General features: G+C 42.7%; 1 protein-coding gene across 5 annotated transcripts in view; it reads left to right on the top strand.

Annotated features, from left to right (window-relative positions):
• The window catches only part of dcc (DCC netrin 1 receptor), a 100,282-nt gene extending 83,025 nt beyond the window's left edge, over positions 1–17,257 (top strand). For 4 of the 5 annotated variants that reach the window (XM_089020781.1, XM_089020780.1, XM_089020779.1 and 1 more), the window contains exons 23-29: positions 2,491–2,653; positions 3,271–3,494; positions 4,541–4,657; positions 8,072–8,221; positions 9,470–9,769; positions 13,702–13,850; positions 14,675–17,257. In XM_089020781.1, coding sequence (XP_088876907.1) covers positions 2,491–2,653; positions 3,271–3,494; positions 4,541–4,657; positions 8,072–8,221; positions 9,470–9,769; positions 13,702–13,850; positions 14,675–14,764 — 1,193 coding nt within the window. In that variant the 3' untranslated portion in view covers positions 14,765–17,257. Of the gene's footprint in view, positions 1–2,490; positions 2,654–3,270; positions 3,495–4,540; positions 4,658–6,422; positions 6,475–8,071; positions 8,222–9,469; positions 9,770–13,701; positions 13,851–14,674 lie in introns of all 5 variants that reach the window. The other variant, XM_089020778.1, reaches the window with a different exon arrangement.
• The last annotated feature ends 1,595 nt before the right edge of the window (positions 17,258–18,852 follow it).

The raw sequence follows: 18,852 nt of genomic DNA, 5'->3' as shown, positions 1-18,852 counted from the left end.
GCTCCGTGTAAGGAATTAATCAGCCTGTGGAAACGGGCTGATTAATTCCTTACACAGAGCTTTGTCACCATTTTCTGCCTCTTTTTTAGTGCTACATTTTCCCGCCCTATTGCCTCAAAATGGCACGGAATAAATTCTTTAATCGATTGCAAATATGTATGCTTTCCTCTTCAGAACTATTTGAATCATATTCATAACCGGATGAGTAACAAGAAAGCATATTCTCTGAATCTAAAGCCATTGTTTTGATTCTCCAGCAAGGCAAGACGTCTTGGGGTAACGCCACGAACAAGGGGGCGGGACCTTCTGAAACTGGCCACTTCTGGATTCATTTTTTTTGCAGATTTTTTTATTGGTGTTTTGCATTTGACTAAAAATATCATACTGCGGGTTTTGGGTATTTTAGATGCTATAAAACGTTTTTCTGATGTCAGTTAGGAAACAAAAAAGTGATGTCGGTTGTCCTTTAATGGTTTCCTATGGGAAATTAATGTTTGGAATCCACACTTAAACACACTTTCTGGGAACCAATTAAGCGCTTAAGCCAAGGTATCACTGTATGAATAAACAAAAAATGGCAAAAACATCTAAATATATACATCAACAAAAAAAGGCAACATAAAAAATGGCAACCTACTCGTGACTTGGTTGGTGATTCTTACATGTAGCTTAATTATGAATCGAGCGGAAGACCAACGCCCACTTTGCTGCTTTAACGTTGTCTCGTCTCCCGCGCCGCTTCATTCCAGTGATATGAAATTAATGTGCCCGACGAAGATAACGGCATCCCTTCGGAGGGCTTCGGGCTGCGTTAATTATGCCGCGATTAAATTTGCCGCTTGTTTCTTTTCGGGGTAACGAGTAAACTGTGCACGCTCATTTGTTCCAGCAATGCTCAATTCCAAATATAAAAATAAATAAATAAATAGAAACATCAATTGTGTTAATATTGTACAATTGAACAGAACTCTTCCGCCATATTACCGTATTTTTTGGAATACAAAATGCACCTTCAACGAATGACATATTTTCAAACGTTTCCCCATACATCAGGCGCACCGCATTATTCTGTTGTCATATTTTGATCACTGAATAGCAAAAGTTGTTCTCCAAGAAAAACAAAAATTGAACTTGAGCCCAGCCTCGTGTTTTTTACGGTCTCGTTTGAAAAACACGCCAGTCGATGGAGGTCAGAGGTCACTGTCTGCAGCCGCTATTATTTTTAAGAGGATCCCTACAGGCTTTTGGAGAAAGATCTGCCGCATGTGTGTGTTGTGTATACTATTTTGTCGGTGATGTTCCTGCCAGAGGCGATGATAGATCCATCCTCTCCGACCCGAATCCCCCCCCCCCTCTCTCCGAGCGCCAGCGGGGATGCCAGGTCAGCGAGGGCAAAGGCTCAATCCTCAAGTGGATCGCGTTTCATCGTGAAGGCGTCTTTGTCTTCATATCGCTTGTCTTCCTCTCACTTGACAAAAATCAACCACCAGCTGGGACATTTATCCCCGACTGGGACCTGTTGGATTCCATGACCAGCTTGTCATAAACCTTTTCAAAGATGAAAAGGTCACTTTTCATCTTTGAATTCAACATGTGATCACCAACCCCAAAACTGAATACCCTTAAAGGACAACCGACGTCTCCGGACAAGTTGTGTCCATAATTTGTAAAATGGCTTCAAATGACTTCTACTGAGCGTATTTTAAAAAGATTCCACCGCATGTAGCTATATTTTACGTTTTAAGACTCGCTCTGAATATTCAGGAGGTCTTGTTTTTGAGTTGGTGACGAGTCCGTACGTGACGTCACTAAAGGAACGCCCTTGACCGTAAAAAAGACACATTGTAGCGGTCCTTCCATCACGTCAATGTATTTTGCTGGACTTGTTTGGTCCGGGGACCTCGTGTTGCACCCAAAAGCCGCCAGGAGGCCAGAAGAGGGCGTCCAAGCTCCATATAAGGAATTTATCAGCCTGTGGAAGCGAAGGTGGTCACTGTAGGTCGCCATTTTGTGCCTCTTTTTTTTTGGGTGAGACATCTCCCCTCAATGTTGCCTCAAAATGGCACATCTAATTCTTTAATCGATTGCAAACGTGTATGCTTTCCTCTTCAGAACTATTTGAATCATATTCATAACTGGATGTGTAACAAGAAAGCATATTCTCCGAATCTGAAGCCATTGTTTGGATTCTCCAGCAATGCAAGACGTCTTGGCGTGACATCACGAACTGGGGGCGGGACTTTCTGAAAATGCCCAATTCGCAGCTCAATTTTTATCATACTGCGTGTTTTGGGTATTTCAGATGCTATAAAACGTTTTTCTAATGTCAGTTAAAAAGCAAAAAAGTGACGTCGGTTGCCCTTTAAAATATTGGACTACATCCCACACTATATTCCGCCAGATATTTACTTTGGAATGGTGACAAGAGGTGACCTGTTCACGGCGTTCTCCAAAATTCCCCCAAAAAATGTAAACTTGTTCTTTTCGCAGACTCTCCCATCGGCCAAATGCGTCCGCCGCACGGTAGCGCCACCCCGCAAGATAACGGCAACCTTTTGGTGATCATCGTGGTTTCAGTGGGGGCCGTTACGGTGGTGGTAGTGGTGATTGTGGCCCTCATCTGCACGCGACGCTCCTCCGCCCAACAACGCAAGTAAGCGGCTAGTGTCTGTCAATGTGAAACAGCACATTGACATGTTTTTTTTTCCAACAGAAAAAACACGATTTTAGTTGAAAAAATTTTTTGCGGCATTTTCAGTGTCAGCATGATGTGTTCTTTGTAATGATATTAATTTCACAATGCTTTACATTTTCCTCACTTACTTACTATTATTATTATTATTATTATTCCTCTATTTTATTTTATTTTATTTTATTTTTAATGTAACATATTGTAATGTAATGTCATTTTATTTTATTTTGATTTTCTTACTTTATTTTATTTAATTTTTAATGTAATGGTATTTTATTTATATTTTATTTATATTTTATTTTTTATGTCATTTTATTTTATTTCTTTTATTTTTATTGTTAATGTAGTGTACTGTAATGTACTGTAGTGTACTGTATTTTATTTTTATTTTATTGCCTTATTTTACTTTGAATGTCATTTAATTTTTTTATTTTTTCATTTTATTTTTAATGTAATTTTATTTTTATTTTATTTTTTGTATGTAGTGTACTGTAATGTCATTTTATTTTTATTTTATTACTTTCTTATTTTATTTTATGTTTAATGTCATTTTATTTTATTGTTCTTTTTATTTACAGAAAAAGAGCAAGCCACAGCGCCAGTAAGAGAAAAGGCAGCCAGAAGGACCTACGACCTCCTGACCTTTGGATCCATCATGAGGAGATGGAGATGAAAAATCTGGAGAAAGCGCCCAGTGTGTCCCCGTCCGGCCACGGTTCTCCCATCCAATCTTGCCAGGATCTCCCCCAGGTTTCCCACAGCCAATCGGAGAGCCAGATAGGCAGCAAGAGTAGCCACTCAGGTGCGTCCGTTGTCACGTTACTACGGTTTCCATTTTAAGAAAAAAAAAATATACTGTATACAGTGATACCTCGGCTTACGAACGCTTTGGCTAACGAACTATTCGCCTTACGAAAGTTAAATTGGCGAGAATTTAATCTTGGCATACAAACAATTTTTGGGGAAACACACAGAGCGCCACAATGAGTGATGTGTTGTTCGCGAACGAGCAGGTCCTTGGAGCTGGATTGCTGAAGTGAACAAAGCTGTAAATGGCAGCCGGCTTTTTTGTTTCGTCTATTCCCCGCCCCCAGTATTCGGTTAAAGCCGCACATGATTGGTCAAAATCCAGCAGCAGGACACACGCAGCAGTGAGCGGGGGGAGGGGTTACAGAAACAGAAACATATACACACGAAAGGGAGATGACAGAAAAAAAAACAAAAGTGAAATGGTGAGAAAATGGATAGAAAACAGTGAAATTTGGACTCGTTTCAACTTTATTGATAGTTCAAAGGCAGAGTGTAGACTGCAAGGTTAAAATATCCCATCAATCAGGCCACACAAATAACCCGCACAAGCCATCTGTACCATTTGAAGAGAACATACAAGCAAGGGAACCAGCTATTAATGAAGTTTCTAGTGTGTCTGCCTGCATCTGTTGCTGTTGCAATATCACAACTTCTAAGATGTACAACCCAGAGCCCCTTGAGACAATTCATGCACAAAGCTATCCAGTCCATCAAGCCATCAACGACCATCACAAAGGTAAATAAAACGACTTTATTATACTGTACAGTTTATTTCTTTAGTTACAATACCATAGCACATTTATTATACATAAAATGAGGTATATTTTGCGTAGTTTTAAGGCTTATTTAGTAGAAAATTACATTTTATGGGGACCTGGGAACGGATTATTCTCATTTTAATGCTTTCCTGTGGGAAATCAATGTTTGGAGTACACACCTTTAGCCTTACACACACTTTCTGGGAAGCAATTAAGTTCGTAAGCCAAGGTATCACTGTATACAGTAGAACGAGATTTTTTTTCTTTTTCTACATGACAGGAGCAGACGGCGATGAAGCGTCAAGCTGTATTTCTACTCTGGAAAGATCCTTGGCTGCCAGGAGAGGAACACGAGGCAAAATGATGATTCCAATGGATTCTCAACCAAGCAACACACGTATGGAATGTTTTGAGCTCATATTATTATTTAGTTTTTCTTACCGAAGAGAAATAATATCAGTGAAGATCTCAACTGCAATATGATATAACACGCATGGGCAGAAATTAGCGTGACCTGCAAATAGCAACAAGCCAGGCTCAATCATCATCATCATCATCATCATCATCGTCACATCATGTGATCCAAATTTCTGTCATCATCATTGAACGCACGGCTTCGTCAATACTCAGAAGCCAAATTTTGAAGTCAACGATTGTGCCTTTCGGCCGTGGAAAGTGACTCTGCGCGGGAGAGATAGCGTCGCCGCGACCTCTCCCGATAATATAGCGTCGCCGCGACCTCTCCCAATAATATAGCGTTGACGTGAGCCCGCCTACGGGGGCCACTCCAGATGCATATTGTGAATCACTGCCCGCCGTTGTGCAACGTCAACGCTTCCTTCGCTTATCGCTTGTGACTTTGCGCTCCGGCAAGGTAGCCCAGTCCATCGCTTCCGTATCGTCCTGAAGAACTCTCAGAAATCAACAGTGGCACGGACGGACGAAAGGGCATCTTTGTGTGCGCCCGCCGCACTCGTTTACGGGGACAAGAAATCCATTTGAGTTGATTGATTGGAGCGCTGAGTCCTTGCTGATTTCTCATGTCATATTTTGGTGACACGAAGACCGTGAATGGAGATCACTGGCAGCCAACCTTTGCCGTGGGCTTTCCGTGGTCTCCTTGGGTCTATCTATGGCGGGGGTGTGTAATATACGGCCCGCGGGCCGATTCCGGCCCCCTAGAAAATTCGATGAGGGATCCTTTTAAATTGAAAACAGGCAGGAAAGAAACAGAATATTTTTAACTCATTCGCCGCCATTCCCGAGTTTGTCCGGGTTTTTGGTTTTTCTTCCAGTGAGTGCAGATAAAGCGCTGGTCAGACCTTTGTTTTTCCCTACCACGAGTGGGCAGCATTTTTGTCCATATTAGCGCTTTGTTACAGCTTCCGTTGTTGTTAAAGCGCTATATGAATAAATGTATTGTATTTTGTACAGCCTCCCCCATTTCACGCTTAGATAACTCCAGACCCATATAACTTAGGAATTAACTCTTGATTTCTGATGAAAGAAGAGAATCTAAGGTTTCTTACACTGCATTGAATGTTTATGTTGTCCTTAAGCTCAATATTCTGTGGGTCCCGCAATTTGGGTGAAAATGACAAAAACCCTGGCACTGGAGAGGACACATTTTGGCACTTTGGTAAGGAATGAGTTAATTGGTTTACTTTTGGGTGTAGAATCTACTACAAAAGACCCGTTACGTGTCAGCGGCAAGTTTTTGTACTGGATTAGCACAAGACATCCCAGTTTTTGTGGGGCAGTTGGCCGCTCGCCTCGCCGGACATGAAAATGCTCGCGTCTTTGCGCTACAAGTCGACTCTTGTTTGTCTCGGTGTTGTTTTGCAATCAAGTTAGATTAGCAATCAGGTTCCAGCCACATGCTTTCATTTTGGCAACGTGTGACTCAGTGGGTGACTGGGTTGTTTTTTTACAACGTGACGCGTCGTGCCGACTTTTGGTATCAGCTTGCCGGCAATATTTGGGTCACCCAGACAGACGCAGGAAAGCCTTCAGGCTCGCAACACGCAGACCTGTCCTCAGCCTCTAATTCCTTCTGTCATTCCCCCGCCATCCTTTTCTCAAAAGGAAACTTCTGGAAGAAGACTTTCCTCGTTAATTTGGTAGGCGGGAGTGGTGACCGTCTGGCTTCTTTTCATTTTCAGGCTTAGAAGCGGTTTATCGTTTAAAACCTGTCGCAATGATGACGCACCACAGGTGGGATCGGGACAGATGATTGATCACAAAAGTTCTCGCTAAGCTAACGTTTAACCTTAGTTTAGCCTATCGCTAAGGTAATTTTAAATGTTAGCTCAGATAAACCTACTTTTAACGTTATGTTATAAACGTTTGCTTAGCACGGCGCTAAACTATTTGTTAAATGTTTTCTTAGCTTATAAATGTACGCTGAGGTGGGATTGGGACAGATGATTGATCACAAAAGTTCTTGCTAAGCTAACGTTTAACCTTAGTTTAGTCTATCGCTAAGCTAATGTTAAATGTTAGCTCAGATAAACCTACTTTAAACGTTATCTTATAAACGTTTGCTTAGCACGGCGCTAAACTATTTGTTAAATGTTTTCTTAGCTTATAAATGTACGCTGAGGTGGGATTGGGACAGATGATTGATCACAAAAGTTCTCGCTAAGCTAACGTTTAACCTTAGTTTAGCCTATCGCTAAGCTAATGTTAGCTCAGATAAACCTACTTTAAACGTTATCTTATAAACGTTTGCTTAGCACGGCGCTAAACTATTTGTTAAATGTTTTCTTAGCTTATAAATGTACGCTGAGGTGGGATTGGGACAGATGATTGATCACAAAAGTTCTTGCTAAGCTAACGTTTAACCTTAGTTTAGTCTATCGCTAAGCTAATGTTAAATGTTAGCTCAGATAAACCTACTTTAAACGTTATCTTATAAACGTTTGCTTAGCACGGCGCTAAACTATTTGTTAAATGTTTTCTTAGCTTATAAATGTACGCTGAGGTGGGATCGGGACAGAGGATTGATCACAAAAGTTCTTGCTAAGCTAACGTTTAACCTTAGTTTAGCCTATCGCTAAGCTAATGTTAAATGTTAGCTCAGATAAACCTACTTTAAACGTTATCTTATAAACCTTTGCTTCGCACGGCGCTAAACTATTTGTTAAATGTTTTCTTAGCTTATAAATGTACGCTGAGGTGGGATAGGGGCAGATGATTGATCACAAAAGTTCTTGCTAAGCTAACGTTTAATGTTAGTTTATCCCATCGCTAAGATAATGTTAAATGTTAGCTTAGCTAAACCTACCTTTAATGTTAGCTTATAAACATTTGCTTAGCACATCGCTAAGATAATGTTAAAGGTTAGCTTAGCGTATAAATGCTCGCTTCGACCATCGCTAAACGAAGGTTAAATGTTAGCTTAGCGATGGCTGTCCAAATTGCCGAATTTAAAGCATGTCAACAACCTTTCTACTCGATGGCAGCTCTCGGCCTTTAGCTTCACGATGAGACTCTCCCCTGCCTTTCCAACGCACAAATCTCCATTAACCCGCACCCACCCGACCACCACAAGCGATCAATAATCTCAGTCAATAACACGTGTGGTCATTTTGCTGCTGTAATCAAACTCTGCTTTGGCCAATCTCAAACATGCGCACAACGTGGTCAAATCTCGTTCCGGCTGACGATCAACCTCTTGCTGCTTTCAAATAATCAATTGTAACCAGTCAATACATGTATTGATCCGCGTTGAGTGCAATCAGACTGAGAGGCTGCTAAACCTCGGCGCAGTTCGTATCTTATTTTTGTATTTATTTTTATTCTTTTCTAGCGGTGGTCAGTGCCATTCCGGTGCCATCTCTGGATTCCTCTCAGTATCCTGGCATCCTTCCTTCGCCTTCGTGCAGCTTCAGCCACAACAAATTCAGTTTAAGGCCCATGCCTTTCCCCAGCCTGACGGTGGACAGAGGCTACACCCAAGGTAAAACCGCAAAAAGGTCTTAAAATTGCAGAACGCACAGCCGATGTTGTAAAATACAGGTAACATCCGAGTTACAACTGGGTTCCGTTCCGACAAAACGGTCGTAAGTCAAACGGTTGTAAATCGAAAAGCATTCAAAATGGCCGACACGACGACAGCATAGTATACGATGTCAATCTGTTGTTTTTAAAGAATATTTTCTATTGAATACTATGATATACCAAACTGCTTCAATTATAAATCTCATAACTTTTAGTGTCATTTTTATCCTGATATACTTTGTATTATCAATTTTTATTACTGTGTCGTTCTGCTGACCCAAATACGCACGGCTTCCCATGCATACGTGCTGTTGAAAAATCGCTCTCCTTGCTACGCTGTTGAAAAATTGCTCTCCCTGCTAACGGAGAAGCCAGAAGAGGTCGCCAAACACACATGCTCCTCCCCCCCCACCACCACCCCCGCCGGTGCCATCACAAAATTGTCGTACGCGTTTGTGAACAAACAGTTATTTTGTATCCTCATTTGTAATATTTTGCTGTACTATTCTCTGTTAAGATAAATGAATGTTGAATGTTGAGCGCATTTGGCAAAGCTGCCACAACGCTACATATGGTCCTTTGACAGCAATAAAAAAAATGTTCTTATACAATGCTGAGAGAAGCGGTTGCTCTCTGTGCTCGGGCAAATAAAAATCCTACTTGTTCAATCTAAACGAGAAGGACCATCTCGAGTCTTTATTCTAGCAAATGCATCGCAAACACACTGCAGAGTTGCTGGGCTGCCATCGTAGCGATCCCAGCCGTAGAATTTTAAAAAAGGGGGTCTGGCGGTCGTGGTTGTAAGTGCGGGTGGTCGTAACTCGCACCGGTCGTACATCGGATGTTACCTGTCCATTGGTGGGGAGAACCTCGCGTGATGGATCGCATAAATCCCATCCTGCTTCTTGTCTTTTTGGAGACGGTCTAACTTGCGCGCCAAACGGTGCCATCGGGAGCGCTAATTCAATAATAGGCCCAATTTCTGTTCAGCTTCTACCGGCGGCTCTTTGAAACAATAAGAGTCATTCAATTAGCCGACGCCGCGGAAGGACGGCTGGCTAACAAAATGCGGTTACAAGGAAACCGTCAAAGGACAGAACAAACCATACGGGCCTCTCATCTACCTTTTTTGACATCCCGCTAGCCTGAAAGTCTGCGCTGACCTCCTCCTGTCTGACTCCTCTCCCATGTTCTTTCCTCCCATCAGTCATCTCCACGGACGCTTCCACCAATCCGCTTCTGCAGCAGCAGCCGCCGCAGCAGCAGCAGCCTACCCCCCTTCTACCAGGCTCCTCCGTGAGCGCCGGCGATTTGGTTTCAGCCATGGGGCCCGTCCCCGGAGCCCCCGCCGCCGCATCGGAGGAATCGCAGGCGGGCGTCGGTCGGACGATACCCACGGCGTGCGTGCGACCGAGTCACCCTCTGAGAAGCTTCGCCAATCCACTGCTGCCGCCGCCGATGAACACCATCGACCCCAAGGTGTACACCACCATGCTGCCGCAGTCCAGTAAGCGCAAATGGTTTTCTTTCCTACCTTTAGGATTATTTTACTCCACGCTGTATACGAATATTTGCAATACTTGAATATGTTGTGATGGTTTAGTTCTCCAAATTACACACATTCAAAGTAAATAATCTCCGAAAAATGAATAGGTGTTTTCAATGGCTGCTCTGGTGTGCATGGAACCCTTGTATTGTGTGTATATATTGTTTTTGTCCACTAGGGGCCACCATCCTTCCCTTTGACAGAGTTGTATCAGTGGTTACTGTCACTTTAATTTTTTCACTGCCATGGTGTGCAAATCGGTGTCCACTCCAGTGCCAGGGTTTTTGTCATTTTCATTAAATTGCAGAGCCCACACAAGATTGAGTTTTAGGACGACATAAACATTTAATACAGCGTTAGAAACGTTAGACTCTCTTCTTTCATTAGAAAAAGAGTTAATTCCTAAGTTAGGGGTCTGGAGTTGTATGAGCTTCAAATCGGGACGGCTTTACAAAATGTAATACATACATATTGCTTTATTATAATAATAATAATACATTTCATTTATAAGCACCTTTCAAAACTCTCAACGACACTTTAAAGTCACTGCGGGTGAGCAGCGGCAGCCACACGTGCCAGCGTTCATTCAACCCGGAAGTAACATAAAGTAAAAAAAAACAAAACAACAAATAATATGAAATATGAATAAATAATAAATAATATGACAACACATAGACACAGTGAGTCATTCATTCTTCAGCACTTTCTGTACCCTCTTTGTGACATGAAGCAGTTCTAGATGAAAGAGGAGAGGATCATTAACAGTTTTGAAAGGCGCTGAGAAATGAAATTTATTATTTTTATTATTATTATAACAGATGAAGCTGGAACAAAGCGCTAACATGGAAAAAGGGAAATCCTGCCCCCTTGTGGGCGGTAAAAAAACATTGCCAGAGACCATGGTGAGCGCTTTATCGGCACCCAAGCATGAAAAAAACAAAACCCAAACAAATTCGGGAATGGCGCTCCACGTCACACTTTCCAATTCCTGAATAAATCGTGTATGGCAGTGAATGAGTTCAAAATGTAACCAATACTATCGATTCCACCTAATGTTCAGTATTACGTATATCGATACAAAAAATTGTATAGACATCAGTTCAATTAAAAGAATCCCCCCCCTGAAAAAAAATCTGCTTTCACCTGAGGGAGTCATTCACTGCAGGATAAACGTAAACAAGACTAAAAACAAATACGCTGGCTTGGTGGAGCTTTTTTTTCTGCCTTGTTATGAGACTTCGTGGTTGCGGGTACTGTGGTCCACCCAGGAGGATTGTGGGCTGATGGAGGCCTTTGATGATGGTTCTTCAGGTCTTTAGATGAGCCGAGTAGCGCCGCGGGGCTTGCTTTTTCCCTGCAAAAAGCTTCCTTGGCGCTGAAAAAAATCAATGTTAATCGGAGGCCACCTGGCTGTGTAAACACGACCAAAATGGAAGCCAACGCCCACGCACGCTGCTCATTGGCGCCGACGTAATCCACACGCGGATCGGAGTAATGCCCTCCCATCATTTTTGCTCATACGCCGCAGGTAAATAAGAAAGAATAAGAAAGGCGGAAAGATACTGTATGTTCGTTAAAGGCGGCATCAATTTGGCTAACATTGCGCAACTAGCTTAGGCTTAATCAATGACATTTATCTTATCGCCATCATCTGCAACGTTAGCTTAACCCATCGCTAAGCTTACATTAAATGTTTGTTCGCTAAACTAATGTGAAATGTTAGTTTAGCTCATCGCTAAGCTAATGTTAAATCACGGGTTGGGAACCTTTTTGACTAAGAGAGCCATAAAAGTAAAATACTGAGAAATGTTTTTCAGTGCGAGGCACACACACACACACACGCATGCACGTGATTAAAAAAAGTCAGAATATATTATTTAAAATAACTTTGTGATAATACTCACCATTAATATGAATAGTTTTCCGTTCCTCGTGATTGGTTAAAAAAATCCAGCCAAACGATCAGAATGAAAGTCAACTTGCCGAGTCCATAGGCAAAGCTACTGCTAGCTAGCCTGCGCACTGTTGATTAGCTTTCATGCTTGCTTTCTGCTGTCTCTCGCAGAAGTATATCGATGCTAACGTTAGCATGGGGCTTGTCAAAGTGCCATTGATAGATATTCAAGTGTGTCGTTCATAGTATTGTTTCATTACAAATTAGAATTACGACAGAACTTTTTATCTTCATAAAGGTGAATCCACCATTTGTTTTTTACTCATCAGGCTTATTTAAAAGGGGGCGTTTACCCGTTTTGACATCAATGTCCATAGGTCAGTATCATCCAATCAAAATTGCGCTTTCAGCCAACTGCTGCCCAAACAAGAAATGAACAGTGAAAAAGCGAGAATATGTTGTGTATTTAGTTTCAGCGGCAAACCAGATGCAATAATAAATAGAGCCATAAATGGCTCGTGAGCCATAGGTTCCCGACATCTGCGTTAAATGTTAGTTTAGCGGCTAAACTAACATTTAACGTTAGCTTATCAATGGGCCCACTTTAGCCCACTGATAAACTAACGTTAAATGTTAGTTTAGCCCATTGCTAACTAATGTTAAATGTTAGTTTAGCCCATTGCTAACTAACGTTAAATGTTAGTTTAGCCCATTGCTAACTAACGTTAAATGTTAGTTTAGCCCATCGCTAAGCTAATGTTACATGTTAGTTTAGCCCATCGCTAAGTTCACGTTAAATGTTAGTTTAGCCCATCAATAACTAACTAATGTTAAATGTTAGCATAGCTTATACACGTTCAGTTAGCCCATCGCTAGGATAATGTTAATATATAAGATGATATGCAAGCGGTTATATCACAGATAAAACCCGTGCGCACTGAAAAAGAACGACAGAAATGATGGAAAATGCATACAACAAAAATACACAGACACTAAAAACAAGGAATTAAACACGCTACTTTGAGTCTTATTTACTTGAAAGCATCCCCGCGATCAATAATAGCTTCCCTCTCCATCTTCACCTCGTCGTGCTTTTATATCTCTCAATCTTCCACCCAGGAAAAAAAAACAGATAGACGGCACTGATGTGACCCCCTCCCCCCCTCCTCACCCCCCATTCCGTCCTGTCCGCCCCCCAGGCAGTCATTTCACACCTTCAGTTGGACGTGTTTGGTAAATATATCCACCTGTCTTAGCACACTAGCCGCCAATCTACCACCCCCCCCCCCCACCACCACCACCCTCGCTCCACCTTTGACTGACAGATCCCCTGGGACTCAGCCGACACCATCAAACTGTCTTTTATGGGGGTAGTGGGGGGGGGTGTACTATGGATGTGGAACCTACAGCGGATTTACACTGCAGTGCATTGCGGTTCACCCAGAATTTTTTAAATGGAAAAGGGCTTAATGTTTCTAACTGGACGGACATTTGCTAAGCTAACGTGATTAACTTGAAGTTTGACCTTTAATGTGTCACAAGCTATGATTTCATTTCTGTTTTGATATTCTCACCTTGACTGCCTGAAATGGTGTCACTTGATGCTTGGTAAACAAATGTCAATTGGTTATTGTTGTGGCTATTTGCTTGTCAAACGCATTAATGCTTCCGGATGATCTGGTCGATGGTTAGTCGGTCAGACAAATGACCGCCGGGCTCCGACTTCCGTTTATCGTTTGACGGTCCACTTAAGTGGCGTGAACACGGACATTTAGATCAATCAATGTCCGTTGCGTGGAATCATAACAAAGTGACCCCGTGACATGTTTTGGCCTCCATCAGCTGAAAACTCACCTACTCGCTGTTCTGTACTCAAGGCCACAGCCTCGTCCACCATCAAAAGGCGTGATTTCGTGCTGAAATTGTTTGATTTTGTCTGACCTCGATGGAAGTCCAATAAATGTCGCCCGTTTTATGTTTTTTTTTTTTTTTTACGCAGCTGGAAGCCTTCCGAAGCCTCAAGTGAAGACGGCTTCTCTGGGTCAGCCCGGAAAAGCTCGATCGCCTCTTCTTCCCGTCTCGGTTCCGACGGCGCCCGACATACCGGAGGAAGGCGGAGCCAAACCGGCAGAGGATTCAGTTGCCAACGTAAGTGGAGACCAAAGCCGGCCCGCAAATGTTCACGGTGGGGGTGTGAGGGGGGGTCAGGGGGTTGGGGGGGGGGGTATTGGAGAGAAGGAAGGAGAAGAGAGAGGAAAGGGGGGGTAAAAAATCACAAGATGAAGCAAAGAGGGCGCCGGATGTCGAAACATGTTAAATATTCATATCTACTCAATGACAATAGAGCAGGAGGTTGCCATGACGACCAAAAAGATATATATATTTTTTTTACCCAGAGTGGGCGAACAGAAAATGAAAATGGCGGAAAAGTCCCGAAAGAAGAAGGGAAGCGAGGAGGAAGTGGATGGGAAGGATGAAGGGGAAAAAAGATGAGAGGGGATGGCAATGTAGCCATGACAACAGGAAGTGGAGTTGGAGAGGCTCTTTGAGAAGGACCCGAAGAAGAAAAAGTTGACGGAGAAGCAGTTGAAATGGGAGGTGTCATAAAAAGGAATTGGCTTGAGGTTTTTTTTTTTTTTGGGGGGGGGGGGGGGGGGGGGTCGGGGTCAAAGGTCAGCAATGCTTTTTCTTCACTTTTTCTGCTCTATACCGGCGTTCACTTGCGACTCCCCCTTCTATAAGGGGACGACGACTTTGAGGCAGGCAATTTTTTTGTGTGTGGGGGGGCTGGGGGTCAAAGGTCAACAGTGCTTTTTCTTTACATTTCTGCTCTACGGCAGTTCACTCGCGACTCCCCGTTCCATAAGGGGATGACAACCTTGATGCAGGCTATTTTTGTTGGGGGGGGGGGGGGGGGGGGGATACATTGAAGTGTCCCAACGTCGCTTTTGTGTCTTTGTTTTGTTTTTCAGGTGTACGAGCAAGATGACCTTTCGGAACAGATGGCGAGTTTAGAGGGGCTAATGAAGCAGCTCAACGCCATTACCGGCTCGGCCTTCTAAAGCCTCCATTTTGTAAGCCCCCTGCCGCAACGAACACCCCCCCCACCCTCCCCTCCTTCCCCTTGAAAGCAGGAACCTTTCTTCACGCGTTTGATGTCGCCGGCAGCGCAAACGGCCGCCGCGTCTCGAGTTTGAAGTTGCCACTGGGGACCGTGGCCTTCCTTTTCAACCGGATTAGGGGGGGGGGGGCTTCCCTGTGACTTTTCAACCTCAAACTAACAAAAGTGCGATAACTCAATGCGCCAGCCTCCTTGACTCAATGAAACGGAGCGTGGGGGGGGGCTTTTTTAGGGGGGTAATCACAGAAAAGGAAGACAATTTGACGATCCTTTCTGGTTTCACTTCTTTGTAGTATTTATTAGCTCCTCCCGATTCTCCTCCGCAGCTCACTGACTGTGACTGTACCTCCATTTTTTTTCATGATTCCCCTTGCTGGGGGGGGGGGTCACGTTGCCCCCCCCCCCTCCTCTATTTCCACTCCACAGGCAACATGAACAGTCTGTATCAAACCCTTTTTTCAATTTTTTTTAGCTTTTAGCTCGTGACATTTTGGGGCCGTTTTCCAAATGCGGAATTTTTGTTGTTGCTGTTTTATTTCCTTCAATATGGGAGCTCTGGACGAACAGAAGACTCTTTTTGTTTGACTCCGCATTGACTCTTAGGAACTCTGTTAACAGAAAATGTGTTATTGCCCCCCCCCCCCCCAAAAAAAAAAAACAACAACAACAAAAACAAAAAAGGGAAACTCACAAGAGCCTTCTTTTCAAATTTAAGGCCATTTTCACTGACATTTTTTTTTGTTGCAGTGGAAAAAAAAAGGTGGCGTCGCTGCCACTTTGGACCGCCGCAAGTCTGTCGCTTGAATGTCGCGGCGTCGCCGAAAGGTTTTGTGAGATTCTGATGAGCGCCTATTTTTTTAACTTATTTTTCAGTCTTCATTTTCAATAGGCGGGCGGGGGGGCAGGGAGGCCTTCTTGGTGAGTTCCTGTGAACAAACGTACGTAATCTTGGGATGGGGAGGGGGCTGGTTTGGATATCAAATCAGAAATATGAATACAATCATATTTCACAAATGCATTTTTTGATGGTTTCTCTTCAGTTTGACAGATTGCCAAAAAGCAGCTGCAGGCGACTGGTCAGCACATCCGCTTCGCGTTGGAGAGGTGCGAGGTTCGATCCCAAGGCGGTTGCATGTCCTCCCTTTCGCCCGCGTGGCTTTTCTCCGGGTATTCTCGTTTCCTCCCACATTCCGAAAACATGCACGGTAAATAAATGGATGACCGGAAATTGTGCCAATGCGGGCGCGGATGCTTGTTTGTCTCTATGTGCCCCACGATATGGCTGGCAACCGGTTCAGGGTGTCCCCAAAGACGGCTGGGATAGGTTCCAGCCCCCTCAAGCACACCCCGAAATTAATTAGAGAATAGATTTCAGTTTGACCTTTATTAGCTCGGGTTTGCCTTTCAACTACCGTATTTTTCAGTGTATCAGGCACACCAGAATATAAGGCGCATTCCCAAGCAATGGTGTCTTTTCCATAGCTATCTATTTGCTAACTAATTGCAATCTATTTGCTAGCTAATAGCTATCTAATAGCTATCTATTTGTGAACTAATAGCTATCTATTCGCTAGCGATTAGCTATCTATTTGCTAGCTATTAGCTATCTATTCTCTAGCTAATAGCTATCTATTCACTAGCTAATAGCTATCTATTCGCTAGCTATTAGCTATCTATTCGCTAGCTAATAGCCACATATTCGCTAGCTAATAACTACATATTCGCTAGCTATTGGCTATCTTTTTGCTAGCTAATAGCTATCCATTCACTAGCTAATAGCTATGTATTCACTAGCTATTAGCTCGCTAGCTAGCTTGCTATTTGAGTTACTTCCAGGTTGAGTGAACGCTGGCGCGTGTGGTTGCCGCTGCTCTGTATTTTCCAACTTTTTCCATAGCTATCTATTTGCTAGCTAATAGCTACCTATTTGCTAGCTATTAGCTATTTATTCGCTAGCTAATAGCTATCTATTCGTTAGCTAATAGCTATCTATTCACTAGCTATTAGCTATCTTTTTGCTAGCTAATAGCTATCTATTCGCTCGGTAGCTGGCTTGCTATTTGAGTTACTTCCAGGTTGAGTGAACGCTGGCACGTGTGGCTGCCGCTGCTCACCCACAGGAAAAACTTATTCTGTGACTGTAGTGACCTTGAGAGTTTTGAAAGGCGCTTATAGATTAAATGTATTATTATTAATATTATTATTATTATCCATCCATCCATTTTCCGTACCGCTTATTCGTCATTAGGGTCGCGGGGGGTGCTGGAGCCAATCCCAGTTGTCTTCGGACACGAGGCGGGGGACACCCTGAATTGGTTGCCAGCCAATCGTAGGGCACACAAGGACAAATAACAGTCACACTCACACAGAGACAATTTGGAGTCTTCCACCTGCCTGCCATGCATGTTTTTGGAATTATTATTATTATTATTATTATTATTATTATTATATGTATAACACACAGCGGACGATAAGGCACACCTTCAATGAATGAAAAAAGTTTTCCAAATCTCATATCTAAATATATCAAAGTTTAACCAATTTTGGGCACACCGCATTATAGGGCGCTACAGTAGAGGCTGCGATTGCGCAATACTTCTTCGAAGGGGGGGCGGGGAGTCGGTGGCTGCTGACAGTCGTTGCGAAACCTGTTTTGACTTCACATAAGGCGCACCGACCGGCGTATAAGGCGCAGGGGTCATCTTTTAAAGAAAATTAAGGCTTTTGGGTGCACCTTATACACCATAAAATACGGTAACTTTGCCCATTTGACGCCATCACTGTGTACTCCATATTGTAATTGACAGACCTTTATCTCGGTATGATGAGGAAGAAAAAAAAGGTGAATCCAGCGGGAGGGAGAGCAGCCGCCCGCATTCATATTCAGAGGTGGCTTGCGGGGGGGGGGGGGGGGGGGTCACGCAGGAACGAGGCGGCGAATTCATTATGAAGACGTTGCAAACATTATGATTCAAGCTCACGCTCGCCGGGGGAAATGTCCCGTTTGGGGGGGGGGGGGGGGGCGTTAGAAAGGTAACATCTCTGCAGAATGGATGCGCGCATGAAAGGTGACAGAGGGCAGGCGAGCGGCCGGGGTGGGGATCAAACTCATCAACCTGCCTTGGGAAATGAATCCACTCTCAGCTAAGCGCTTACAACCCCCAAGTCCCGCCCCCCACAACCCCCCAAGTGTCAGCATCCTCCTTGTCACTCTGACAGCAGAGCGTGAAAATGGTCAAACGTGAAAGAAGGGTTCGAAAAAAGGCTGTGCAAGATGCAAGTATGGCTGATGGATTTGGTTTTTTTTTCCGTTTGCTGTTGATGCCTGTCAAAATGTCAATCGCACACATCCAAAAGCCTTCCAATTATTATTATTATTATTATTTTAATGACAAGTTTCAGCTGCAGATTTTCGGACTTTTGTGGCAAATACAAGGGTATATATTAGCTATCTAGCTAGCTATTAGCTATCTATCTGGCTAGCTATTAGCTATATATTAGCTAGCTTTCTATGTATTTGAGTTACTTCCGAGTTGAGTGAACGCTGGCGTGTATGGCTGCCGCTGCTCACCCACAGAAAAACGTATCCTGTGACTGTAAAGTGACTTTGAGAGTTTTGAAAGGCCCTGAGAAATGAAATGTATTATTATTATTGTTTATTATTATTATTATCATCCCTTAGCTTTGAAGCACCACCAATAAATAAAAAATAAATACTTAAATAATAAATTAAATAAATAAATGAATAAATGAAGGGTAAGAATAAATAAATACACAAATAAACAAATAAATACAATATAAATACATAAATAAAAATAATAAAAGCACATACATAAATAAAAATAAATAAATAAATGTTAAGGAATAAATAAATACACAAATAAACAAATAAATACATAAATAAAAATAATAAAAGCACATACATAAATATAAATAAATGTTAAGGAATAAATAAATACACAAATAAATGAATAAATGAAGGGTAAGAATAAATAAATACACAAATAAACAAATAAATACAATATAAAT

The sequence above is a fragment of the Hippocampus bargibanti genome, linkage group LG18, assembly GCF_051943395.1.
Source record: "Hippocampus bargibanti isolate YZ-2025 linkage group LG18, ASM5194339v1, whole genome shotgun sequence".
NCBI classification, from domain to species: Eukaryota; Metazoa; Chordata; class Actinopteri; order Syngnathiformes; family Syngnathidae; genus Hippocampus; species Hippocampus bargibanti.
The sequence above is the reverse complement of the archived record's forward strand: the minus strand, read 5'-3'. Positions and strand labels throughout refer to the sequence as shown.